The sequence below is a fragment of the Anopheles nili genome, chromosome 3 (genome assembly GCF_943737925.1).
Source record: "Anopheles nili chromosome 3, idAnoNiliSN_F5_01, whole genome shotgun sequence".
Lineage (NCBI taxonomy): Eukaryota > Metazoa > Arthropoda > Insecta > Diptera > Culicidae > Anopheles > Anopheles nili.
This window is the reverse complement of record NC_071292.1, coordinates 8,324,986-8,351,898: the sequence shown is the minus strand read 5'-3', so window position 1 is coordinate 8,351,898 and position 26,913 is coordinate 8,324,986. Positions and strand designations below refer to the sequence as shown.

At 50.6% G+C, this 26,913-nt stretch overlaps 3 protein-coding genes across 3 annotated transcripts; all 3 read left to right on the top strand.

Moving 5' to 3' along the window:
- Nucleotides 1-310: 310 nt before the first annotated feature.
- On the top strand, nt 311-4,468 carry LOC128722544 (neurogenic locus notch homolog protein 1-like). Its single transcript, XM_053816214.1, has one exon. The coding sequence runs from the start codon at nt 311-313 to the stop codon at nt 4,466-4,468; it is 4,158 nt and encodes a 1,385-aa protein (XP_053672189.1).
- A 231-nt stretch (nt 4,469-4,699) lies between these two features.
- Nucleotides 4,700-5,385, top strand: LOC128723365 (barrier-to-autointegration factor). Its single transcript, XM_053817098.1, has 2 exons — nt 4,700-4,795; nt 4,862-5,385. The coding sequence occupies exon 2, from the start codon at nt 4,890-4,892 to the stop codon at nt 5,160-5,162; it is 273 nt and encodes a 90-aa protein (XP_053673073.1). The 5' UTR covers nt 4,700-4,795; nt 4,862-4,889; the 3' UTR covers nt 5,163-5,385.
- Nucleotides 5,386-8,040: 2,655 nt separating this feature from the next.
- On the top strand, nt 8,041-26,830 carry LOC128727274 (striatin-3). Its single transcript, XM_053821169.1, has 6 exons — nt 8,041-8,382; nt 21,440-21,641; nt 21,721-21,948; nt 22,070-22,288; nt 22,547-22,663; nt 23,279-26,830. The coding sequence occupies exons 1-6, from the start codon at nt 8,041-8,043 to the stop codon at nt 24,424-24,426; spliced, it is 2,256 nt and encodes a 751-aa protein (XP_053677144.1). The 3' UTR covers nt 24,427-26,830.
- Nucleotides 26,831-26,913: the final 83 nt, after the last annotated feature.

Genomic DNA, 26,913 nt, shown 5'->3' with positions numbered 1-26,913 from the left:
GTTTCTTCGTTTAATCCACGCATGCATCAGATTACTTTTCCTCATCCTCGTGCGTGCGATAATCCTTCACACCACGTTGTGGCACAATGTTGCGATTGCACGATAAGAACAAACGTCCCTTATATTAAAGGATCTCCCGCGTTCGAATGAAGCAATCAGTGTGGAGCTAGTGCTAGAACCAGTCGTATCTAGTAGGGACTTCGATAATCGTGTTCTCGTCATGTGATCTAGTGGACTAAACCGTGATCGTGTTTGATTCCCACCTAAAAAGAAATTCCTGTGTGAATTGTAAAGTGTACCGATGAGCATTATGCCAACCTCGACGTTTGTGCTGGTGGTGATAATTTCCTGTACGTTGGTGGCTCGAGATGTCCTTGCGACGACAAAAAAGAAAGACGGCTCCGTAAAGCGCATGATCCTGCTCGATCGAACGCCTGTCCTCCCAGATCGAGTGCGTTTGCTAGCGGAGTGTGCTGATGGAGATCGTAACTGTACGCACACCTGCCCGGAAAGCTACACCCTTGATGCCCGCAAGCAAACCTGCCGACCGAAGCGCCAAGATGGCCGCCAATGTCCTCCGGGGTACGTGCTACGGGCCGGTGCCGGCGGTGCTGGTGGTTGCGTGCTGGACCAGGAAGACATCCAATGTCCTCCCGGGAGTACCCGCGAAGGCAACCGGTGTGTGGTGCGTAGTTTCTCCTGTCCTTCAGGGTACACCCGGCGGGGTCAGAACTGCCTTAAAGAGGACATCTGCCAACCGGGGTATCGGTGGGAGAGCGGATTATGCTTCCCGAGCTCCGCTCGTCGCTTCTGTCCAGCTGGGTTTGTCGAACAGCGTGGAGGAAACTGTGCACCGGCGGCCTGTTCGGATTGTTGTGACTGTCGGGATGAAGTCGCCGGAGCCGTGTGTCCTGCCGGGTACGCCAGTCAGTGGGGTCGATGCGTGAAGCTTTTGCAGGCTTCTCCGGATCTTCGCATCCAATCGGTGATGTACCGACTCCCAGTGGAATGTCCTGCAGGTGCCAGCTTCAACGAGGGACAGTGTGAGGAATGGGCCGCTGTAGGTCGACCCGTCTGTCGAGCCGGCCATCTTTACAACGGATCCTGCGTCGAAGTGGCCAAGTGCAACCGAGGCACACTGAACCACGTGTGCTCGTGCGAACTGGAACAACACGTGACCGGATCGTGCACTGTTGGCAAGCTAAACGAGGGCGTGTGTGTCCTTGCGAGAGTCCACTGTCGAGCACCGTTTCGCCTGCTTGGTGGTGTGTGTGTGCGTGAGTCCAAAATTCGTCCCACCTGTCCCGATGGTGGTGTGCCGTTTCAACAAGGATACTGTGCCCTTGAGGTGCCTCGATGCGGTCGAGGATTCTCCCTCGATAGCAACGGTCTCTGCCGGAAGGAGGCGGTTTGTGCGTTCGAATGTGGTCCTTACCAGCAGCGAAACAAATGGTGTGGTTTCCCGGCGACTTGCCCGGAAGGATACACCCTCGGTGAGTCGGGACACTGCGTGCGGGAAACGATCCGACCAGCACACACTTGCCCCGAGGGAACAGTCGAACGTGGGGAGCGTGGATGCGTCAGTTTAACACCGATCTGTCGGTCGAACTTCCGGTACGATCCTGCCGTAGATCAGTGCACCCGATGCGAGGAACGACCGCTAGAGTGCGCTCGAGGCAACCTAACTGGAGGGCAGTGTGTGTGGAGCGAACCAGCTTGTCCCGGGGAGTACTCGTGGAAGGACAGCATGTGTGTGTGGACGGGCACTCGTCGAGCGTTCCAATGTCGGCGAGGATACGAGGAAGGCGAGCTGTGTGTACACGGGGAACTGGCCTGTCCGGCGGGATACGAGCTGTTGGGAGAGAGCTGTGTCACTCGGGAGGATGTCCAGTGTCCGGAAGGATCTTACCCACTAGACGGACGTTGCACGATCGCTAAGGAGTGTCCGGAGCACTTCCAGGCAGGACCACAAGGAACGTGTTTGCGTGAGAATCGGCGACTCGACGAAACCATGCCACCAACCTGCCCGGGTGGGTTCGCTTACGAAGGTGAAGTGTGTGTGCGTCGATCCGTGGTCGAACCGTTAATCACCCGCAAGGAACCACGATGTCCTGAAGGATACGACACGCGAGATGGGTGTGTGCGTACGATCCGCACATTCGCCGTATGTCCACCAAGGACGATCTTCACGGATCGAAGTGACAGGTGCTACTGCGAGGTGGACCTAACCTGTCCAACCGGTTACGAACGGGCTGGATCGGACTGTCAGTTCCGTGCGGCCGGTTATACGTCACTCGTGAACTTCCTGAATCCTTGCTATGGCGCGTTCTGCGAGGCTGGAGCGTACTGTATTGCCGCTTGCTCGTTCCCACCGTGTCCTTTCGAGCCCTGCTCGACGACTTCGCTTGGGGCGACGTTTGGAGCTACTCGACGTTGTCTCACGCCTGGTGCCGGACCCGAGGACGATTGTCCTCCGCAGGCGGTGATTGGGCTCGTGTGTCCTCCAGGCTATGAACGCGTGAATAGCTCCTGTCTCGCGTACTACGACAAGGTGTGTCCTGAGGGCTACGAGCTGGATGCAGACGAGTGCACGCGTGCCGTGCGCCTCGAACCGATCTGTCCTCCAGGCTACCGCGCGGATGGTGGTTCGTCCTGCGTGCAAGTGTCTTGTCCGAACGGGTACAAACTGATGGAACTGGGCGGATCGGGAGAAGTGTGTGAAAAACGCGAGCTTCGCTCACCGAAAGCATGCCCTCCCGGGTGGGACTTCTTCCAGGGAACGTGCCATCGGAGAGCGTCTTGTCGTAACGGCACAATCGAGGGTCCGTACTGCGTGGAGCGGGAATACGCACGTCCTACCTGTCCCGAGGGTTTCCAGCAGCGTGAAGACGATTGTGCCACGGATGGATCCTGCCGTGGAACCGGAGCTACACTCATCGATGGCACGTGTATCCGTATTGCGACTCCACTGCCCTGTCCGGAGGGAACGTACCGTCAAGGGAAGCATTGCGTGTACCCGGATGCCCCCGAGTGTGATGAGGTACCATTTGTGGCCACCAACTGCACATCAGAGGTAGACTCCGGTGGTCAATGCCGCCACAGGACATCTCCAACCTGCCCGAAAGGTTACCGACGTCGGGACGATCGGTGCATCGCGTGTCAGCTCGAGAAACTAAACTGTCCGCCAAACATGGCACTCCGTGAGCAAACGTGTGTCGCAGAACGACTCACCTGCCCGGAAGGACACTTCCTGCGAGATGGACATTGTGTGATGCTGCACGTGGTCAAGCCACGGTGTTCCTCCAGCGAGTACACCCTATGTCAAGGGTTCTGCATCGTGGCGTACACACACGAGTGCAAAGGCATCGAATACGGGTTGCCAACGTGTGGGCGCGGATTCCAACACCGTGGTCGATGCGTGGAACCAGGAAGATGTACAGATGCTGAACACGCGCTCATTAACGGCGAGTGCCACGTGCGCGTCTTCTCTGATCCCTCGTGTCACGGCAAAGGTTCGCGAGTGGGCGAACGGTGCATTAATGGGACTCCTCAGTGTCCACCGAACTACGCCCTCGTTGCAGGACAATGCTACAGCCGTCATATCGAGAATGCTCACTGTCCGGCATCCGGATCCTGCGCCGATAGCTTCTGTCAACTTGAGCCACCACGTTGTAGCGCCCCAGCGGCCATGTTTGATGGAACCGCGTGTCGGCAGCTAACGACCGCGAAACCGGTGTGTCCTGTCGGTACCAGCCCTGACCGGTTGGATGCGAGCTTGTGCCAACTTAAGTCGGAAAAGGCCGTTTACAATTGCCCTCCGGAGTATCACTACCAGAATGGGGTTTGTTTGAAGAAGCTGTACAAGAACGCATCCTGTCCGGTGGGTTACAACCTGCGTGGTGGGGCTTGTGTCAAGCGTGTTTGCTCACGCATGTCCTCGGGATCCGTGTGCGTGGATGCGTCATCTGTGGTCACTTCCAGTGGAGCAATCTCATGTACACAGTGTCTCAACGACACTACTAGCTCTGCCGGACCGTGGGGCGCTAGTACAGCTTCGGAATCCGTCGATCTATGCTGTTCGGTGTACTCCCCGCGGATCTGCCGTGGCACAGGAGAGTGCTATCATGAGAGGGAGCATCTTTGCGGCTCCTTCTGTCTCACCGAAAACGACAGGATCTATCTGACGGTGTCACGCACGATGTACGTTGGCACGCGATTGTACGTGGCTCCACGCCAGAAATCCGACGACGATGATTACTACAACGGGAATGGAGAAAATGACGAAGATGGTGCGGACTCGGAGGACTGCCAGCAATGCGTCATGGGACCGGTGAATTGTCCGAAACGATGCAACACGTACGAATGTGAATCTGACGATGGTATGGAGTGCAATTACCAGGATGCAGCCACGTTCTGCGCTCAATATAAGGGTGTGAAACTTTGCACATACCTGCTTCATCGAGGGTAGTGAAAAACGAGCAAAGCATCGCTTGAAAAGAATGTCTAAATAAAACAGCTATTTTACCACCTACCTTCGTTGTTTGTGTTCTCCATAATAAAGATTATAAGCTATTCGAAACTGGTCAATTTGAATTTGCTCATTTTCAGATTCGTCTACGACTGTCATGTTGTCAAACTGCTCGCCCATGGCATGACCTTGAGTGGTTTAAAAAAACGCATTCAAAAACATAACTGTCCCATCTGTCATCACGAACGTCGCCATTAGGGAAGCGCAAAAACACAAGCTCTCCAAATAGAAAGATAATACGCCTTGTTAACAGAGGCTAATTTTACGGTAAGCTATCACACCTTCACCCTACGGTACCTAATCGCACTAACGCGGAGCTGCGATATGTTACAGATAAGCGGAAAAACGAACCAAGCACATCATGTCGAGTACATCGCAGAAACACAGAAACTTCGTCGCGGAACCGATGGGAGAAAAGCCCGTCACAGACCTAGCGGGCGTGGGCGACGTGCTGGGGAAACGACTCGAAGCAGCTGGCTTCGACCGAGCGTACACGGTCCTTGGCCAGTATCTGATTTTGAAAAAGGACGCCGAGTTGTTCAAGGAGTGGATGAAGGACACCTGTGCAGCGAACTCGAAGCAGGCCGCTGATTGTTACCAATGCCTGAGCGATTGGTGCGACGAATTCCTGTAAATAATGTGCTGTTGGGGTTGTACTAGCATTTTAAGAGTGGACATCGTACCACGACAAGATTCCGAAGAGGTTTAGCATTATGCGTGACAATGTACCGATGAGCGCTTCCACGGGTTTGGATCCGTGCGTGAGCGCAAGTTTTTCATCCAAGTTCATCGTGTTTGACGAATAGAACAAATTACTGCAATTTTAATATTTACTTTATAAAATCTCATATAATCTAAGTAAACGATTGCGTTTGCGTGTTCGTTCATGTTTCCGAAAATAAACATTAGTCATCATTGCTGTTGAATTTACAGCCTGTGACGCCAAATTTACGGAGCATTTTTTTTCTCAACATCAACACGCGCAGCATCCATTGTCAGTTCAAGAAACGTCGCGTGGTGCTATTTTGTCAACCAGTCCTTTATATCCTTTTTTGTTTGAAAAATGCTACAATTACGGTTAAGAGTGAATAATTAAAAATTTGTTTCTATATACGAGAGAAAGAAGAGCAGCTTTCTTAATTGGTAGTTCTTTTCATGAAATAGCCTTAGATCGCAGGACATTATAGTAAACCATAGGGTGTTATAAACTCGTACCTGCGTCATGACAAGCGTGGACAACATTGAAAAGTGATGCAGGAAGCAAGGTTAAACAAAACCGTTACAGCTGCTGGAGAAATGCAAAAAGCAAAAACATTTTGGCACATAGAAAAGCAACCGTTTGCTGCAACCATAAGCTATTTTCAAATATATAAACATCTGTGATGTTATCATAATTTCAACGAGATTGTCTATGCGCTATGCCATAGAACTAGCTCTCTACATAGTGATAATACAATTTAATATTACCGATAAAGTTGACTGTTTAATCGACAAAATTACGCCGGAAACAAATTATCACACTTTTATTTGGTGTTCAAGATGTTGGACGGTTTGCAATCGCCAAAAAGAATAGAAATAAATGCAATCGTTTGAATAATGCTCTTGCATCTGTCAAACTCCCATCCAAAATGGCGGCTTCGAGTGTGGGTATTACTTCACCTCCGATCCATACATAGCTGCCTTAGAAAAAGTCGAAGTGCAAAAGAAGAAAGATCGGCCAAATTTTCGGAATTTTCTCGGAGTGAAAAAGCGAGTGGAAAACGTCCCGTGCGAACACGCCGTGGTGCACCCGGGGGAAAAGTGTCGGTTGGTGTAAAATTGCGTTTGCATGCGATGAAACGTAGCGCGTGAGCCTTGCGAAAACGATGTGGCGTTTTTCGGTCCCCGCACCTTGTTCGAAATCCGTGCAGTCCAGGGGTGGTGGTCGGGCGGAGAGGAACCGAGCAGAGAAAGAAAAAGAAAATATCCAGACTTTGGTGCGCTTCGGTCGTCGGTGTTGAGAGAAAATAAAATTAAATCCTAGCTTGTGCTTCTTCCACATCAGAACTAACGCGGCTGCTTCCGTGTGTGCCGCGACGGCGGAAGTGGCTCATGTCGCCATCGTCACTCCCGTCTCCCGTCCTCGAGCTGGATTTAATCGATCAAAGCGGTGCGCTGATATACGTGGACTGTTCGTCAAATTCTGCCGTGCTCTCTTCTCGTTCGCCAAACGCATTCACTTAAAAGCGACCTTGCAGCAAACGGCGCGGTGCAAGCGAAATTCATTGTTCTAGGGGTGCAATTCCACACCGAAGTAGCCGCAGCCCAAAAATCGCATCCTCCGTTTGTTCCCTCGGTGCCTCTCATCCTCTCTCACCCGCCCCCTCCCACCGTCTCATTTCTCGACAATTTCTAAACCAGTGAAACAACAAACGTCAGTGGCGTATCGCTCTCTCGTTCTCTCGCTCCACACCCACCCACACAGTCGCAGGTTTTAATCTCACCACCACAGCGGTGAAACGTGTTTAATAGCGACGGGTGCTCATTTTTTGCTCACTTTTTGCTCACCGCAACTCACCGTCTCACTGGTCTCTCCCGAAGGCGTGATTTTGCTCTCAAAAACACGGTGGTATTAACTTTATTCTTTCTTTTTTTTTGTTTCTTAAAACACTCCCCAAGAACCACTTTCACACCCTCCCCCCCTCGTCTTCTCGTCCCCTTGTCCGGAAAATGACCTTATATGGCAAAGTGGCTCGCGCAGGGAGCTCCAATTTTGTAACGTTGTTTTGCATGCTTTCGCTGCCACGGTGTGCGCTTAGGATTTCGCCCGTTTGGAGATTCCTGTTTTACCCATAAACCCCATATGGAAATCATTCGTTCACAAATCACAGATACCCTGGCCTCGGAGTAACCGGTTGACCGTACGGTGAAAAGCGGTAGAAAGTATCAATCCACATGTGGCAGAGTTTTCCGAACAAACGAAGGAAGGAGCGTGTTTGGGGTTTAGGATTACGTTCGATTATCGAGCAGCAGCAGCAACAGCAACTGCACGAAAGAGAATTAGATAACATAAACCCCTTTAACATACGACAACGAATATTCTTCCCCACATTCGTCTCTTACAACTTCTCGGCGTAAAAGAAAAGGGGCTAAAGCTGCCATTTCCACAACTGCATCAGCTGTGTGAGCCGTGTGTCCCAATTTCGTGTTTTTCGCTGTCTCTATTCCTGTAACAAGCGCCATTACGCAATGCTTACAGCGAATTGTTGTTTATGCTCCATACGGCCAACGCGCATAATTCCTCGCCGATATTAATCTGCTTGCCTTCCCTTCCACCAAATAGTAAACCACCAAACTCGTCGGCTCCAGCGGCCGGAGTGCATCCGCGTTTCCGGCGTGTGTGTGTGTCCGTGCGGTGATCGTGTGTGTGTGTGTGTAAGTGGCCCAGTGTGTGATCCGTGTGCCGGCACACGTGTAGTCCGTTCCGTCGGGGGTTTTTCCTTTCTGCTTGTCCGGCGAATGGTGGACATGTCATGAGAATTAATCGTATCGAAGAAAGAATGGATGACAACAGTTCGCTCGGTCACCAGAACGGTGGCGGCAGTGCGGTTGGCCAGCTGGGCGGCATCGGTGGCGGAGCGGGCGGTGGCCAGGGTGGTGGAACCGGCGGGCTCGGTGATATGGCCAACAGTGGTGCCGGAAGTGGCCTCGTCGGTAAGGGCGGTATGGGCCCTGGTGCCGGAAACTGCGACGATCAGAACAACAAAACGCCGACTCAGTACTCGATTCCTGGCATACTGCATTTCATCCAGCACGAGTGGGCCCGGTTCGAGCTCGAACGCTCACAGTGGGACGTGGATCGGGCTGAGCTGCAGGTAAGTTCCGGAGGGATAGGGAGATGTGGGAACCAGCGGCCCCCTTGTTGGCCATGTCTCTCAACGCCGGCTGCGAGATCGGTTCGTGCCCGCGTTTTAAGTTATTCTTAGCAACCCGCGCGATTGGAGTGAGCTTCCTGCTGTTTTTGGTTTGCACCCGTGGCCTGCTTCGATTTTCCGAGCGTCCTCGTTGCTATGTTTTCTTGGTCGAAAGGTGAAACGAGACGCAGTGCGTTTTTCACTCTCCTCGTTGGAGACAGAGATGGGGAAAATGATCGGAAAATCGGTCGATTAATGTCGTGCGGTCGTGTAAGTTCATCTCGATTGACCCACGACCGGTTAATGGTGGAAAAAAGGATCCAAAAATCCCCCCTGTGCCAGTGTGTGATCGAACTCTAGCAGCATAGTCTACGTGTGAATTAAAGATAGCACGAATAAATGAACACTTTCAGTTCGTCGTGCGTTCTCTCTTTCTCGACTAGCAATCGCTAGCATAAGAAACCTCGAAACGCAAGACAGTCTTGAATAACGGCCGGGTGCATCCAACCAAACTAACCGGCTCGCCCAACGAAGCGCAAGATACGCACTACGCAAATGGAGCGAAACTAAGAGGAAAGCCACAGACAACGTGCAGCCACCGAGAGGAGGCTAGACGGCGAGAAATAGAGACCCCACGAGGCAGGGCCAACCCACTGGTGCATCGGTTTGAGCGTAATTTCCTCGTTTTGCTTTTCACGCGCGCGCCTGTACGACGGAATGATTTACGATGGAAAACCCTGCGGCACCGCGGTGACGCTTATCCTTTTCTAGAATGCTCCTACCCGGCAAGGAGCAAAAGAAAATCGCCCTCGGGTAGGAGGTAGGAGGGAAAGCAAAAGTTTTCCTTGCAAGGAGTAACGCGAAAAAGGGCACACACAAGTCGCTTTTGCAACCGACCCTGTCTATGTTGCCCTTCCAGCTGCGTTGTTTTGGGGCCGCGTTCCCGTCATCGAGAAATTAAACTTTAATTTCGGAAGTGCCGTAATGGCGCGAGGGGTCCGGATGTGGCATAAAGCAGCGCGCGTCGTCAAACTTCCGCTATTGTGTGTGTGTATTGCGTTGCCAAAGGCGGTTACGAAGCACACGAGAACTTTGTGCCAAGGACCTCACATTATCACGCTGGGAAGAGGTTTTTTGAATTAATCTCATCACATATTCTTTACAAATTTTACCTGTGCATAAGCGACCCTCTTTTTTTTGTTCCTCTAAGGAATTGTCCTCCGTGTGCTGGAGGCGAAGACGAACCACCGAAAAAAAACCCCCCAAAGACTACGAAAAGTTGTTGAAGCGTTGTTGAGAATCTCAAGGAAATGGAACGAAATCGTTTTATTTCAAAATTCCACCTCACATCCGTTGCTCGCCCCCCGTTAATTGCAAGTTGATTTTTCAATCAAACTGTCGTTTAGCAATTCTGCTCGTTCGGTTCCGCTTCCTCCAGACACACAGGTGGATTCTCTGCTCCTCCAGACACACAAGGAAAGTGTTTCCGTGCGTGTGATGTTTTGTTTTCTCTTCTGACCACCAGGGATGGGGCTTTTTTTTGGTATTCATTTTCTGACAGCCCCAAAAAGCTAACACAACCGCAAAGAAATCATGGACCATATCGCGTAAACCGGTTTTATGATTTTATCCGATTCGCCTTCTTCTCGTTGGGTTTGGGTCGCTTTTACGGGTCCGTGAGCTGCCATTCATGACTTTGCAACGTGATTTCGATGGAACCAAGCACACCGAGCGCGCAAATAAGCGTGTCGAAGATTGCCAGTTTTAATTAGCGCCGAGTTGTCGGTTTTTGTGTGTCAATGGTCAAATATAAATCCTGTTCTCCCTGGGGGGAGCATCGAAATTCAGGATTAGTGCCGTGGAAAGTCCACGAGACGATGCAAATTTGAGTAACCAATCGGCTGATTGGCGGCATCTTAGCTAATCGATTGGTATCAAGCGCTAAAAAAAGATCGATTCCGTGCCGTTCTGCCGTGGATCCCTGGAGCCAGCTTCTGGCTACTCCGCTTGTAATGGTGGCTCAGTAACGCTCCGGTGAAGGTGTGAAATGTTTGCCAATTTATTGTGCTAACGAGAACGAGAGCCCACCTTCTTTGGAAGCTCCCCACAATTTTAGATCGATAATCCAGGCGATAAGTCGCCCTGTAATCCACCCAGTTGAGGCCGATGGCTCCCCATGTAACATGCCAACATTGGACAGTTGGGGGCAACAGGACCATCCCCGTTCACGTTCCACATCCATCGTGAGCCCTATCAAAAGGTGGTCGTGTATACAACGGTTTACGGTGGGAACCCATTGCAAAACATCGCAAGGTCATTCAAGGCTGGCAGTGGAGGGCTTTCATTTTTTTTCTTTATTTTGCTCAACCGTCATAAGTGCCGCCGTGAAGCATTGTTGCTTTCCCATGCCTGCAGCCTTATCAGCACGATTACACACGCACACACTCACCCACCCTCGGCCAGTTCTCGCGGGACAGTCACGTAACAATCCCTTGTCCCTTCGGTGAACGCTAAACAACGCATTTACAAATGGCGTAGTAAGTGTCGTCTGCCGCAGTGGTACAAAAGCACACCGACGAGCGTTTAGATAGCACCGTAAATGAGGAATTTCTACCACCGACGACGTTGATAACGTTCGATTACTACACTGCGTCCACACGCTTCATGAATGCGCTGGCCTGATGTGGCGATTGCACATAAATCCTCTCGGGGAAGGACGATTAAAATCCGACGTTAATCATTTCACAACAAACGGCGCAACCTCAAAGCATCGGCGCTGGCTGAGGAAATAGGAATGCGCCTGGAATCCGCGTGAGTTGGGCGGCAAAAGGGATAATCTACCATTTGTGTGTAATGTTCCCCAGCGTGGGCGCGCGTGAGCGGTGGCTTATGCAAATATTTACAACCCGCTCGTCTGCCTTCATTCAACAAGCATTTTGCAACGCGGACGAGCCGTCGCGAGTGGTAAAGTATGGATTAAATTTGCTAATTTAAATTATCATCATAAACTCGTCCTCGCACGGGGGAGGAGGTTGAATTGCCACGCGACGATGGACCGTTCTGTCCGTTGGTGGGAAGTTTTTAACGTTGAAAAGCAGCCATAAAGTGATACTTGTTGGCACGAATCGTCATGACGGTGTCGGATGCAGGTTTTCAACTGCACGCACTGCAATTCGCCTTCCCAGTGGCAGTAAATGATCCCCAAATGGGTGGCGCCTGCACGCAATTCACCTTCAGCACTCGATCGATCAGTAACCAGCAGAATGACTGGCTGAAACACTTGCACCAACACACACACACCGGGTATATGACCTACATCCTGGCGGTGGTAGCTTTCCCATCGACGAAAACCCAATTAAAACGAGATCTATTCCTGTGATCCATTCGCCAGCTCCCGGTCGTCGGTTGAGATCCTTTTTCCTTCGTCATTAAATTTGATACAAGCGACACACGACGATGGTGGAGCCTGAAAGGGGAAGCAAAACCCACCCACCCACCCCCCCGGTCGACCAGCTGATACAAATCGGGTTACGTTGGAACACTCTCCGGACCGGATGATGATGATGATGTGGCGCATGCCGGTGCAAAGACACCGACTGTGGGAAAATGCTTCCACGTCTCGTCTCCTCAGGTCCTATCTACATCTTGGGGGGCTCCCAAACCACAAGGAGGGCATTTTCCTCCCAAAGGGATCGCAACAACAACCCAGTGCCCAGTGCAATTTTCTTAACCATCCTTTGGGGTGGCGATGGCGACGGTGCAGGTGTGAGGTGAAGGAAAAGTCCGTGTAAGGGTTTGCAGTGCTGTGAAACAACCCTCACAAGTGCGCTGGGTGTTTTCCTCCCTCCGTTCGCTAGGTCCCACAAGGGAGAGGAGGGTATCATGGACAACGCGAACTCCTTAAAATAGCTCTTTCATCCACTCTCTCTCTCTATCTCTCTCTCTCTCTCGTGCAACTGGCACTAAAGCGACGGCTTTGAACGAAAATCTCATTAGCGTGTTTGTGTGCTAATAACTCCCTACCTCGTCTGTTGGACAACCGGAAAACTCGCTTTTCCACCTTGCGGTGGCCCCATCGCGAATCGAAGTGGAAAGAAGCGAAAAAAAGGGGTGTTTTTATTCGCCACCGTGTGCGCCTCCAAGGTCCAGGGCCTCCTCGCCTGGGGAGTAGGTACTTGAGGTACCCTGGGGGAGTGGGTACTTGAGAGGAGGGAAAGGCTTTCCACCGTAAACCAGCTGGTGTGGGGAATGCGGGGAAGGACTGTGTGTCCTAGAAACAAAAACCAACCCGACGGCATAAGAAAACGCGCACGATATTTGAAACAGGACCGCGAGCACGGCTGTATGTGTTTCTTTCCTTGTTGGCTTCTCGGTTTGCATTTCCGATCACGTCGCGCACTTCCGGGCCGATAGCGAAGGGTATCATCGATTACGCATTCGATAATCGCTCGCTCTCTCTCTCTGTTTTTCCCCTTCTCGTGAGAGAGTGACAGGAAAATCAGCGAAGGAATCGGAAAGCGAATACGCGAAATAAATGAACGGTGTCGACGCGTGAAATCGGGGTGAGGTGGGCGTGCCTTTTTTTATTTGTCTTGATTCTATTTCATCCCTTACGCTCTCTCGAACCCTCGGGGACCTTTTTTGGTTAAGCAAAATCGCACAATCCCAAAAGCAAACTCAGAGACTGGACTCTGAAATGTCCCCGCGGAACGCGGAACGGGATGAATATGGATTTACTCGTCGCCGTCGTTCTCGACGTTGGTCAAATCCCAACGGCCAGAGGAGGCACTTTTTTTGTTTGTTGTCCTACTCTCCACACCACGCCGTTGTGTTTTATTTGAAACACACCACTGCCGCCGCCTTTACCGAAATGGTGGTGGCAGTAGGAAGTAAACACCTCAATAATGTGAGGCGTACGAGGCACCACTCATGAAACATGCTCGTGACAGGGCAGTAAACGAAAATCCGTGGTGAGCGTTTCGTGTCATCGTCGCCGCGATCGAACAGGACGAAAAGAATCGATCGCATGCTAATGTAGCGTTTTCGTCGAATCACTACGCGGGTGCCGATGTTTGCTGATTTCCATACGACACACCGAGGGAAAGCAAAAGGGAGCAGGACCAGTGTAACACCAACCTTTTTGGTCTTCTTTTCTCGCACCAATTAGAACCACAGTGGTGTGTGGTGCGTGCGAGTATGGGCGTCCACCCTGCGGGAGAAAGGCCCATTTCATGCTTTTAATGCTCAACTGCTATGCTGGTGAAGCTTCAGGGTTAACTCCCACCCATTGGTTGGCCCTTCACAATAGCATGGAAAGTCAACGCAGAAGTGGCCTTCGCCCGTAGAAAAGCGAATACAAGAACACACACACAGACACATGCGCGCGTGCACAGCATGAATATTGAATGCATCTGTCACCAACCGGGGGTTGAATGGGGTTTGCAGCTGGAATGAGACGAGAAAATCCACGCTCATCGTTGTTCGCTATCAAAACCACGCTTTCCCAGCCGCCTAGTAGAGGTGTGTGTGTGCGTGCGCGTGCACATTTGATAATCTCCCGTTTTCTCTTCGTCAAATCGCATCCCTCCGCCGGATCGGGGACAGATGTTAGAATGCTTGTGCTGGCCGGCATGGTGGATGATCATTAAAAATCCTGCAGTTCTGCGTGAGATCATCTCTTCCCGGGGTCGCCGCTAGAAGCTTCCCAAAAGTCTTTTCATGCGCCTTTGAGTAAGACATAATGCAACATGCGTGCGAGCGTGTGGTAGGCATTTTCCAACAACCCCCACAACCCATGCGCTTTGTTCTGACGAGAGGCGGCTTCTTTGCCGCAGCTGTGTTTATGGGGGGTTTTCCGTGCAGAGCTTTTCCCAAACACAACACCACAAGCGCTTTAAATAAGACCCGTGTGGTGCACCGTGAGATGGAGACGCACGCGTGAGGCAAATCTTCGGCGTTGTGTGAAACGCAAGCAAGTGAAACGAACCAGGTGTGTGACCTGTTTACGGTCGTAGCCCAGCCAAACGGCGCTGTTTGTATCGCGGCATTAACGAGATTCATCCTTTGTGCCTGGTTTGGGTGGTTGGTTGGTTGCAGGAGCAGCCGCCGAGAAGCACTTCACCGACACACGCCGTACGTTTTTTTTGTTTCCAAACGTGGCTTTGGAAATTAATTGCTTTACACACACACAAACACCCTTCGTGTGATTTGCTGCTCAAACGGGTGTTGAAGTGTTCCGAATGGGGTCCGTTCGGGAGGACTCTGCGATGGAATGTCCCGTAGGCATGCGAAGAGCGCGAATTCGTCCTTTAAACCCCGGAAAAACTCACGATGGTTCGCGTAAACGCAGGAACAAAATTATGGCACTGCGTGCGTACACCTCGTGCGAGGTGGAAATGTTTTTTTTTCTCCCCTCTATTTAATAATGATGAGCAACCGGTGAAGAGAGAACATAGACGAGACCCGCCGCCGGTGCCATCTACATCATAAATTTAGAAACACCCCGTTCTCGTGTTGTGCGAATTTGTGTCTAGAGACTTAAGCGACAGCAGCAGCTCTCTCTTGCCGTTGTTGGATCGTGTGTCATTTTTGCTTCCCTTGTCAGTCGGTGGCGACAGAAACCTGCGATCCTGATCCTGAACGCTCAGGTGTCAGGTGTGTGCGACAGCCTTGTGTTTAAATTGAATGTTCGCGCCCATCTTTGAGGCTGACGGTAAAGGAACGTCTGTTGCCCCCACGGGCAACCGAACAACAGTATCGAATCGTTTCGTGGGCTTTTCGGGGGAATTTTATTCGAACCTTTTTGTTTCCCCTGGTAGCACAACGCTCTGGCGTTCAGACAGCGAAATATTCGAGCAATGTCTTGCATTTGATCTCGACCCCCCCTTTTTTTTGTTTGTGCGTCTCTCTTACCTTGTTTCAAAATGTTTTCCTTCGCCAAATTCCAACCCTTGACCTTTGGTTTTGATGTAAAGGACTCCCTAAGGGGCGGGAGTTGAAGACACTCCATTCCCGCCCCCGTATGGTGTGTGTTTGCACGAGCCAAAATAATTTGTAATATTTATCGGAGAAAGAGAGAGAGTGCGAGCGAACGCAAAGGATGGGAAGAATGATAAAATGCAACGGAAAAACTCTCGCTTTGGGAGCGAAGGGTCACGACACGAGTGGGGGTTTTAATCTCAAGAAAAGCGTCTCTGTTTTTGTTTTGAAAAATTCGTGCCAGAATTTCGGTGAACGGTGGTACTTATGTACTTTCTTAAGAACTACCGATGGATGGAATCGTTCTGTCGGCTTCTGTCTGTTATGTTTTACCGCAACCAGAACCGTGAAACTTTGCATCACGCGTTTGGGGAACGAGGACGACAACACAACCGAGAGCGCAAGCATAATATTTATTATTTTGTTTGATCGTTGCTCTCCCACGGGAAGCGCTGGCGATGGTTGCATGCTTTGACCTTTTAGGTTCATAAGGACATAAATGTGTCTGCAAATCGCCCGTTCGCCAGCTGGGGGAAATAACTGCTGTGTGTAAAGCTCACAATCTAATTGGCAAAAGTTCCACCGAGTCGTTCGTCAGTTCGTCCTTTTGCGAGAGAGCATCCTTGACCGACCCGTAGACACATGGCAGCTTTTTTTTTGTTGAGATCCTTGAAGCACACCTGAAAAACCATCCCCCATCGGGTTCTGTGGAAACGTTATTTACTTGCTCCGTACGCCGTAGAAACCACCATATCGTGGCTGGTCTCATCATGTTCCCCGGTGAAGTTCGTCGTAACGAACGTACGCTTCCATACGGCTTTTTGTTTGAGTTGCCATTGATTCGAGTGTTCGAGGCGAATATTTATTTTCCGCGATTTTTCCTCAACCTATTTTTTTTTTGCTGCTATTTGCCCCCGCTCCATTGTTCGTCGCTGGAAACCCGAACAACTCATCGTGTGATGGAAATCCATCCTTCATGTGCTGTCTGACGAATTTTTATCTGATTGTGTTTTAGATTCGGGGGGAGGAATTCGTAGAATTCAACCGAAACCTAGTCATTCGTCAGCGGCGTGTTTAATTATGCAGTCTTACTTACGGCCACCAAACCATTGCCAGGCACACGTACGCTTTTTTTTATCGCTGCCACCCACCTCGCAGCAGACACACCACTTATCGATTTGTATCGATTTCAAGCACTTCAACGAATCGCTCATATGATTGATTTTAAACGCGGCTGTACCTTCGGGGACAATCGGATCCGAGAAGTTCACCGGATGCGGTGGAGCAGGAAAATCCGCAACGAAGAAACAGGCTCAGGTGCGTTTGCTATGGTTTCTATTAAAGCACCACCTGCAAGCACCTTTAAACTGTACGTCATGTAAGCGCTTCGTTTGCCTGCTGGTCTCGCACGTAAGGACTCGACGATATGATGGCGCTCAACATGTAACACGAACGTTTCAAACACACACGTGGAAAACAGACGAAATGTGAAAGGTGAATTGACCCATCAGTGAAGCGTTGTTCGTGTGGGCGGGATATTATTGTTGCATTATGATCGTGGTTTTTGAATGGGGCAAATTCGTGGAAGCAAAAAAAAACGCAAGCATCGATTCGAATGATTGCAATCCGCAATTTTAGACACTCGAATATTGGATGGGGAATTTCGGCGAGGTGTCTTCTAGCGTTGCTTTGCGATCAATCCACAAAAGTGCCAGAAAGTGGGGGGAAAAAAGTGTTGGCCGTTTGTCAACACTAAGCGCGTTATTAAATCATCTCTTCACGTCGTAGTCCTCCTCGCTGTGTGCTTCCTGGGTGGAGTAAAATTCAACCATTTGGAAGGACGAAAACGACGATCGTGTGTGCTGCGATGTACATAACACTCTCATCTCGACCCGTCAGGTCGTTGCAACGGCGTCCAAACGGGAGGCAGTAAAAATTATTTATTTTTATACCCACAATCCCCTACTATACTACCGGTGGGCCGGCCACACCGTCGGGTCACGCTTTTTCCGCTTCCCTGTCTATGATGGCGGGATGTACAGACGCTGGGGTGTCTAAAATTATAAACCCAAACTCTCCCTTCTGCGATTTTCAGCGTGTGTGCGCGCGTGAGTTTTCCACCCCATTTTTTCCTCCCCAGTGTGTGTGGGTGGTGTAGTGCGTGCTCTTTCCGGCACACACGCTCGGTGCTGCATCTGCACGCCATGCTGCAGAAGGGCCCGAGATTGGGGCCCCATGTTGCTGCTGATCATCATTAGCCGTGTGATTGTGGGTGGGTGAGTGAATGCGAAGTAATGCCGATGCCGCCGATGTTTCAGTCTGACGGTTCTGACGGTTCGAGCACAAGTTCAGCAACAGCTCTTTTCAATATCATGGCCACACGATCGACCGCCCTTGTTTCGTGGTGTGGAAAGGGTGGTTGAAGGGTGGTTGTAAACGTCTCTCTTTCTCTCTCTCTCTCTCTCTCGCCATCAACGGATGCAATTTTCTGCCGGAAGGGTGGCCTCAAGCGACAAGAAACCAAATCCCATCCCTTCCTGGAAAGGGGTTTGGAGAGTGTTGTTACTACACCCCCACCACGAAGGGGGGGGGGGTTTTGATCGACGTCCAACAACAAGGGTTGATTACCGTGCGACTGAGGGAGGATCGCGATTTAATAGGATGCATAAAAAGAATAAATGCTGCTTTTTCTACGCGCTCTGAAATTACGGTGCTGCTTTTGCTGGTGAAGGGAAGTGGTGGCCTTTAACTCGGTTTGTAGCCCTCGTATCACATTTCGTGAAACGAAAGAGAAATCATAATGCACACCACACCACCCACCCCACCCCACCCTCACATCAAACAATCATAATGGACCCATTTCACCGTCGTCCCGTCTCGCACAAGGGCACACTCTTTTTTCTCGACGCGGTACGATTATTAACTAACCCCACCAGAGATCGGGCGGAGCTCATCATTAGATATCGATCCTGCAATGGAAACCGAATTTCACCCCCCTTGCCAGTGTCGAGTGATTTTCCTTTCATCGGGGGCAGTCGGGGGGAAGGAAAAAAAAGACCGGTTTCGATGAAAGACGAATTTCCGTGATCTCTGCTTTTCCGCTTCGCGAGCTGAAATGGAAGCAGAAAACACACCCGTGGGCCTTCGATAATGATTGACGGAAGTGTGTGAAATCGTGGAGGGTTCCTCGGTTCTTCACGTGGGGGAGAAGATTAGCAGAAACGCAAATCTTTCACACCCAATCCGTGTTCCTGCCATCGTCCTTAAAATATCTCACCCCGGAAGAAGGCGCTTTCTTTCTTTGGCTGGATGTCGAAGTGGCGGCGGAACTGGGCGTTTCTGTTTGGGAGCTTTTTTTTCTCCTTCTCTTCTTCTTTACGATGGGGTGCGCGCGCGTTTCCTGATATTGAACCGTTTCACTTTTTTTTGTTGTTGCTGTTGCGCGGCACCACGCGTCTCACACAATCTTGAGTCCGTCGAATTCAAGGCAATAAGGCAACACCGCCAGTTTTTTTTTGTACTATCAATCAAGCGGTTTTATTATTTGTGTGCTCGCTCGCACACCATTCGAGAGGGTTACCCAGGGTTTGCCTTGTGTTGGTTATGAGCCCAGTGTCCTTTCTGCTGCTGGTGGAAACACTCGACCGAAGATTGTGCTTGGTGTGAAACGTTCTGCCGTCGATCGATATTGTTCAGAGAGATTTCTGATGGAAGCGGAGTTCAATTTTTCGCGACTTACTTTACTAAGCTACGAGCAGCAATTCCACCCTTTAAATGTGGCATTAAAGATCACATTTTCGTACCCAATCGAACGGCGGCCGTTGTAGCTTTTTTTTTCGAAGATGGGGTGGGTTGGGCGTAATGAAAAGGAAAAGCGTCCAATTACCATCACGAAAGTGATGCAGTACTCGCGCACACTCCACTTGCAATTGTACGTGCTCCTCTCGCACTGTTTATTTTATTGGACTTCGGGCGCCAGCGTGTTGTGCTGCACACATACACCATACGGTTGGGGATTATGTGTGCCTCCCCCCCGCGATGGGTCTCCTATCCTTTCCTCCCACATTTCACTTGGATTTCCCGCGCGATCATCGTGATTCAATGTGATGCGCGAAACGCACCGCGCAAGAGCTTTGTGCGTTGGGCGTAACAATAGATGGGGGGGGGGGGATGAGAGGAGGTGGCAATACAATCCACCCTTTGGTCTACCCCTCCCCCCTCGCCCCCCCCCCCCCTCGGTGGGGGTTGATTATTAGCACTAGTTTTCTAGCGCAATAACCGTTCCGAGCTCACCGATGTGTGCCCACAACAACCGGCCCAGTGGACCGATTCGGCCACGGGCTCGCTCTTTCAGCGGCGCAACTTTTCTCCCCCCCCCCCTCCTTTTTTTTTCAGCACCCGGTTACGCTAACCACCCTCCAAAAGGCTCGATCGAGGCGGTAGGAGGGCTCCCCCTGGTGTTGCTGACAATGAGGAAAAATCGCCACCCAACGATCGAGGCACTTCTCTCTCGATGGCGACGCAACCCGGGCGAAAGTGTTTCTTTTTCTTCTCCCAGTAGTGTGGTGGGGAGTGCGTCCACCCGAAACCCCACCCACCGATGACGGCTTCCGCGGACAGGGTGGGTGGGTGGTGGATTATGTTTATTCAAAGAGCTCGTCGCTCCCTCCCACGCCAACACGCCAGGGGTATTTTTTTTCTTCTGCCTTCCATCAGGGGTGGGCATCGAGCATCATCGCGAGATCTCGCGCAGGTGTTGGTACTGTTGCGCGTTTGTTGCCATTGTTTGTTTGCGCTGTTGTTGGAAAGCGTCGTCTTTTTGTCCGAAGCACGCAGCCAAGCCCGTGTGTTGGTCCTTGTTTTGTTTGAGTTGTGCAAATTACGCTCTGTCGGGAAGCGGATTGTGACCCTCGAGGGGTCAAAGACGCATGCATACGGATGAGCTCGCATCCTTGGACGGGTTGCTGCGTTCTGGAGCGGTTTCGGTGAGTTTCTGTGACGTTAAAGGAACCGTAAACGAACGTGTGAAACTCGTGTCGCTAAATGTTATCCGTAATCGTTACCGAAGAGTGTGATCACGCGAAATGGTCGGTTCTTTTTTTGGGTGGAGAGCCTGTGGCAATGAGTGAGCGTGTGTTAGCGAGTCCTTCGGCATTCTTCTTATCACAATAGACCGCCAACACAATGGGCCGCCGTCGTGAAGGTTGGTCATTTAACTGCCACCCATCAAATAGGGGCTTAGACGGGAATATGATGCGGTCCTGTCTGTAGCGTCATTCAGGGAGCTTCTGCTTCGGTAGACTAGTAAGGGAACTGAAAATTTAATTAACGTAATAAATAGATATATATTACCCGTGGTGCTCCGCCATGAGTGTGTCGACGTGTGACGGTAACGAGGACGATGACGAGGAACCGGGCAAAAAATCCATAAATCCATTGGATTCTCTCGAGGCGAACGAAAATAGCTTCAGGATAATGTCACCATTCACCCGCTGGCTCTGCGCTGGTTCCCCGTCATCATCATGTTTTATTAGAAGGAGTAGAATAACGTTTTACGGCCACTGAAAATGCGCCCGCACATGCAACTCGGCGAGAAGAGGTCTTAATGAAAAAAAAATATCGAGAAGCAATTGCAAACAAGTGGTTGGGGAGCATTGCATCCCCCGACGGTGCTTTAGCATAACCATGTCGTTTTCAGTTCCTTACACTGCTCCGGATATAGCGATTGTTTTGTTTTCAATCTGTAAACCAGGCGCAACTCGACCGAAAGCGGATCGTTTTGTTGCCCTGCATGTTCACACACGTGTGTTCCCATTCGGTTTGAAATCATGATCATGATAAACAGGAACAGCAAGGGGACGAGACCGTTGAGAACTGCAAGCTTGACTAAACCGCACGAACGATGTATTTAATTGCGACAAAGCACAATCACACGGTGTGGGCCACATTTCCCATGCCTTCTTTTGAGTGAACCGAAGAAACAACCCGCAGCATTCGTTACACCCCCGATCTAATGTTCTTTTCCGGTGTTTTCTTTCAGGCAAAAATCGCCGTGCTGATGGGCGAACGCAAGGGTCAGGAATCCCTCAAATCCGACCTGATCCGACGCATCAAGATGCTAGAGTATGCACTCAAACAGGAACGCGCCAAATTTCATCGGTTAAAGTACGGTGTCGATCCGCCGATGAACGACATTAAACCGCCAACCGATGAGCCAGGAATTGGAACGGAAGTAGCTCCCGGTGAGTGCAGTGGGGGCAGGCTCCCATCCACCCTCCCATTGGTTGATTTCTTTCTAACACTCCGATTCGATGCTTGTAGATCCGGAGGTACCATACAGTTCCGTGTCGAACATCACTTGGCGGCAGGGTCGGTTGCTGCTGCGTCAGTATTTGCAGGAGATTGGCTACACCGATACCATCCTGGATATCCGTTCGAATCGGGTGCGTTCGTTGCTGGGGTTGAACAACAACAGCGAGCAGGAGGAAAACGTCAACCCAAACGTGAATGGTGGCACCGAATCGAACAAACGCGCCAGCGAGTCGCAAGGTACGGTGTGTCCTTTGGCCTGACCATCCGGAAGAAGCAGACCCCGAGTCAGGGAAAATGTTGTACTGATGGCCCTGATCCCAATTAATGCGTAAATTGTTTGCGCTTTCTGCTCCCGCAGGACGTCGAACGCCGGCGAAGAAACCGTCGTCCGTGACCGAAGCGATGATACTGGACTCGGAGGCGGCTGTCATCGCCAACTTTGACTTTCTGGCCCGGGAGGACGTGGAGATGTCCGACGATGATGACGTCTCGGACGAGATCGATGTGGTCGGTGACAGCGAGGACACGGATATGAAAACGACCAAACGGAAAGCCAAAGGAAGCACTCTGAATGACGGTGAGAAGCGATGAATAGAAAAAAAGGACATAAGTCAACATTAGGAGGGTGATGTTCCCGCCCTGCTTTTGTCGCCCGTTCGAGCCCGTGGGGCTTTAATGGCTTTTGGTGCCCCGGGGGAGAGGTTTTCTACGTGCACACGTATTAAAATGTGTTCTTTAACTTTCTTTCTTGGACTTGTGCTAAATTTGGCTGACGGACTCAAAATTACGGACGATTGTTGTGTACACATTGAACGCTCGCCTTTGGATCGACCAGATATGGACGCCGAAGCGGATGATGTAATCAATGAGTTAAATCCACTAACAGAAGGTGAGGATGTTATAATGGAAGACAGTAACAAAATCGACCCCGCCGGAGATGATCTGTATGTTGGTGAGTGATCTCTTGCCGCGCCAAAGGAAGATTCTTTTTTCCTCGCATTTTCGTTCACCTTCAAACTTTCGGGTTTGCATGGTTTGTGTACCTACCTCTTCAGAAGCTCGCGATCCTTCCCGAGAGACGGAAGTGTTGGTGTTTGCCATGAGGCTGAAAGTGTTACCAATTTTTGTTTTTCTTTTTATTCGTTGATTCCATTATGCTTCTATAATTCATCTGTGTTTCGTTCATTCGTTGTTCCCGCTTATTGAGATTTTTTGGGGCTATCATGCCATCATCATGTTAGCGTGTTATGTTCGCTCGCCGTAGTAACGATTCTCACGATAGAGCAGTCCGTTTTTCCCGTTTTCAACAATGCATGTGAAACTTTACGTACAACACCCCCTTTTAAACCATAACGACTCGATAGATAGCAGCGAGCGACAGTCATTGCACTTCTCAACATATAGTGATCATCTTCCACGACCGCCCGATCTGTGACATCGTGTAGAATGGGCGGAATAAACGGGAAAACCGGAAACCTCCGGAAATTCCGAAGCTATCAGAATCGTTTGCTCACTTGTATCTCCTTCTTTCTCTCCTGTTCTCGTTGGAAACGACGCCATGTTACAGGTTACAATAAAAGTGGTATGCCACGCCACCCGACGATACCGGGTATCGGAAACGACGAGGAGGTCGACTCGTCCCTCGGCGAGCTGGCCCAGCTGACGGTGAATAACGAGACGGAGTCGGCGTACGACGTGTCCAACTCGAAAGAGCCATACCGCAAGACGTGGAACGCCAAATACACGCTCCGTTCGCACTTTGACGGTGTGCGGGCGCTGGCCTTCCACCCGCAGGAACCGGTCCTGATAACTGCCTCCGAGGACCACACGCTCAAGCTGTGGAACCTGCAGAAAACTGTGCCAGCGAAGAAGTCTGCTAGTCTCGACGTGGAACCCCTGTACACGTTCCGCTCGCATAACGGCCCGGTGCTGTGCCTGGCGATGTCGGCCACCGGGGAGCAGTGCTACTCGGGCGGATTGGATGGTGCGATCAACTGCTGGAATCTGCCAAGCTCCAACATCGATCCGTACGATAGCTACGATCCGGAGGTGATGCGGTGCACCATCGACGGCCACACGGACGCCGTCTGGGGGCTGTCGGTGAATCACGCGAAGAACACGCTCGTGTCCTGCTCGGCGGATGGTACGGTCAAGCTGTGGTCACCGTCGGGCAAGATCCCCACCAACAGCACTACCTTCACGTCCGAGACGGAGGGCATCCCGACCTCGGTCGATTTCGTGAAGGACCAGATCGATCGCATCGTCGTGGCGTACAGCAGCACTCACTGCATCATCTACGACACCGAGACCGGCAAACAGGTGGTGAAGCTCGAGGCCAGCCAGGAGATGACGGGCAACCTTGGCAAGCACATCAACAAGGTCATCAGCCACCCGACGCTGCCGATCACGATCACGGCGCACGAAGATCGTCACATTCGCTTCTGGGACAATGGGACCGGATCGCTGGTGCACTCGATGGTGGCCCATCTGGACGCGGTCACGAGCCTCGCGATTGACGCGCACGGGTTATACCTGCTGTCCGGCTCGCACGATTGCTCGATCCGGCTCTGGCACATGGACAACAAGACGTGCGTTCAGGAGATTACCGCGCATCGGAAAAAGTTCGACGAAAGCATACTGGACGTCGCGTTCCATCCCTCGAAACCCTTCATCGCCAGTGCCGGCGCGGATGCCATCGCGAAGGTGTTCGTTTAATGCAGCACCGGTGCCTGGGCGTGCGTGAGTGAGCTGAGCTGCTAGCCGGCGAAAGAAACGGAACAGTGGGAGAGAGGATTGCGTGAAAAGAAAAATCGGTAAGACTAGCCTGGCGGCAGTCGTCGGTGGTGCGTGTTCGTGCACGTGTTGCACGCCATGGGCTGGCGTCCGTTCCGATCCGCTACTAAGGTGTTGTGGAACTTCTTCTTTTGTTTTTTAAAGCATGTTTATGATGTAGCTACGCACTGAGAAACGTTTCTTTTATCCCAAAATGCGCGATTGCGCGAGAAAGTGACAATTTCCACAACACGCCACCGTTAACGTAAAACAAAAAGGTGGTGTACTCATTATCCGTGTGGTGTGTGGATCGATTCGAGCGCCAGCCCCCAACTGCAAGGAACTGCGAGGAACACCCTGATGTTGTGCATGCGTGCACACACGACACGCCACAAGATGAAACGTTCGTTTCTCGAGCATAGAAATCGAAAAGCGAATCTTTAGCGCGATGGCGGCGAACAGCCTTTTCGGGAGGGAAAAATGAATGCACGACGCATTGGCGAAGAAGCTAACGAGCGGAATAATTCTAGTAAAATACATTTAATAATTGACACACTCACAATTCGACACATACACACACGCGTATGCAAGGAGCAGCTCGTTTTCTTTGTCCTTTGAGACAAACGCTTCGCTGTTTCGAACGTGCTGCTCTCAATCCCTTTTTTTTAGGTTGGACTTAGGCATTTCAAAGGATGATATCGACGAAGCGTCAGCAGATCTTTGATTCTTAGGCGGGACGGTTCCATCCTGTCGCGATCAGAACCGTTTCAGTTTGTTTTTGGCACACACACACACACTTACTCACTCATACATACATACGTGTCTGGCGGCCTGTTTGTGGTTGAGGCAGAAAAAATGTAAATTACACGTGAAAAACGCCCCTTTCATTGTATTTCCCGATACACTTTGTGTGGTAATCGCGTTTTCGGGTCGAAGTGTGACCGCCCAAAAGCGCAGTCAAACCAGCATGATGTTGTTCGAGCTGCATTCGTTCGACCTTACCTCACACACACACACACACTGTTGCACATGACGATGAGATTGTTAAAAACAAGCACAGGAAATTGCAAAACCCGTGGGTAGAATGGTGCCTCAGCACAATCACACAGCCACACACTCACAGGACCATATACACAGCTCGTCCACACGATCGAAGTGTGCCAGATTTCATCGGCAACGGGGTTTGCCCGCTGTATGATTTACGCAAGTACGCATGCACGTGCTAGAAAGGATCAATCGGTTTTTGTACACAGTCTCTGGAGCTGGCGAGGACTTTACTTTGCTTCCCTTCATTCGGTAGGGCTACATTTAGCAAGCAGTTACATTCATAAGAATGCATACACTCTCAAAACAAGCGAACATTAGCATAAAACAAGTATAGTAAAAACAAATGATAATAGAATAGCGCTGGATAAGAGAAGCCCGGGGGCGAAATGCGCTGGTTACAAGCGACTACTGCTAGTGCTCTGTAAGGGGGGCGTCGAATGCAACAAACCCTACAAATCCAAGCCCCGCCAGTACCTGGGGAAGTGAGTGCATACGTGCAAAAAAGAAGAAAAAAAACAAACTTACCAGGCGCAGCGCGGATAAGGGGAGGCGCACATCCTGACGTACTAAAATTACGGGAATAAAGTACGCACGACAGCTAGACGGCTCGTATTGATCAAGTGCTGGCACACAGGATGCAGGATGCATCGTTTGATGCATCTCCCGTGGAAGGAATGGTGTGGTGCGGGCAGCAGGACGTTGCACATGTAACACGCTCCTTCCGTTCAGTGTGTGCGCGTGGGCGCCCCCTTTGCATGCAACTAGGAACGATGATTGATGAAAGTCCTAAGAGATGTAATCTTATATTTAGGCATAAATAGCGAGAATCGTGCGTATATAGGAAAACAAGCAAATCATATTAAGAGATATCTGATACATACACTGGCTCATAGATGTTTGACCGGCGGTAGAAACTCCATGTCTACTTACCCCCCCAACCACACAAGCATGCACCATCACCAAACGGCAGCATAACACGGTCGGTCTCGAAGAGTGAACAGACCCTTCTGGCTCGCTGCCGGTGATAAGAACTCCGGCTCTCATGCTCGGTGCGTGAAACGTGTGACGACGGGAAAAGGAATAAAAGTAAACATAATTAGCATGGGAGGGAGGAGCAAACAAAGCAAAACAAAAACTACACATAGCCGCCGTGGGCAAGAAGAAGGTGGTCGAAACAAAATAGTGTCGTGAAAATATGATATGATATGAAAATTGTATTTATTTTACTCAACTCCATTCAAAGAAAACGAAAACATGTTGTTAAAGATTTTGATTTATTAATAAAGTGTAGAGTAATTATGATTTCAATCGTTTCTCTCATTGTGCGTTTGGTTCCGCTTTCGTTTATGTTCGAATTTATTGTTTATTTTTTTCTTCTTTTAT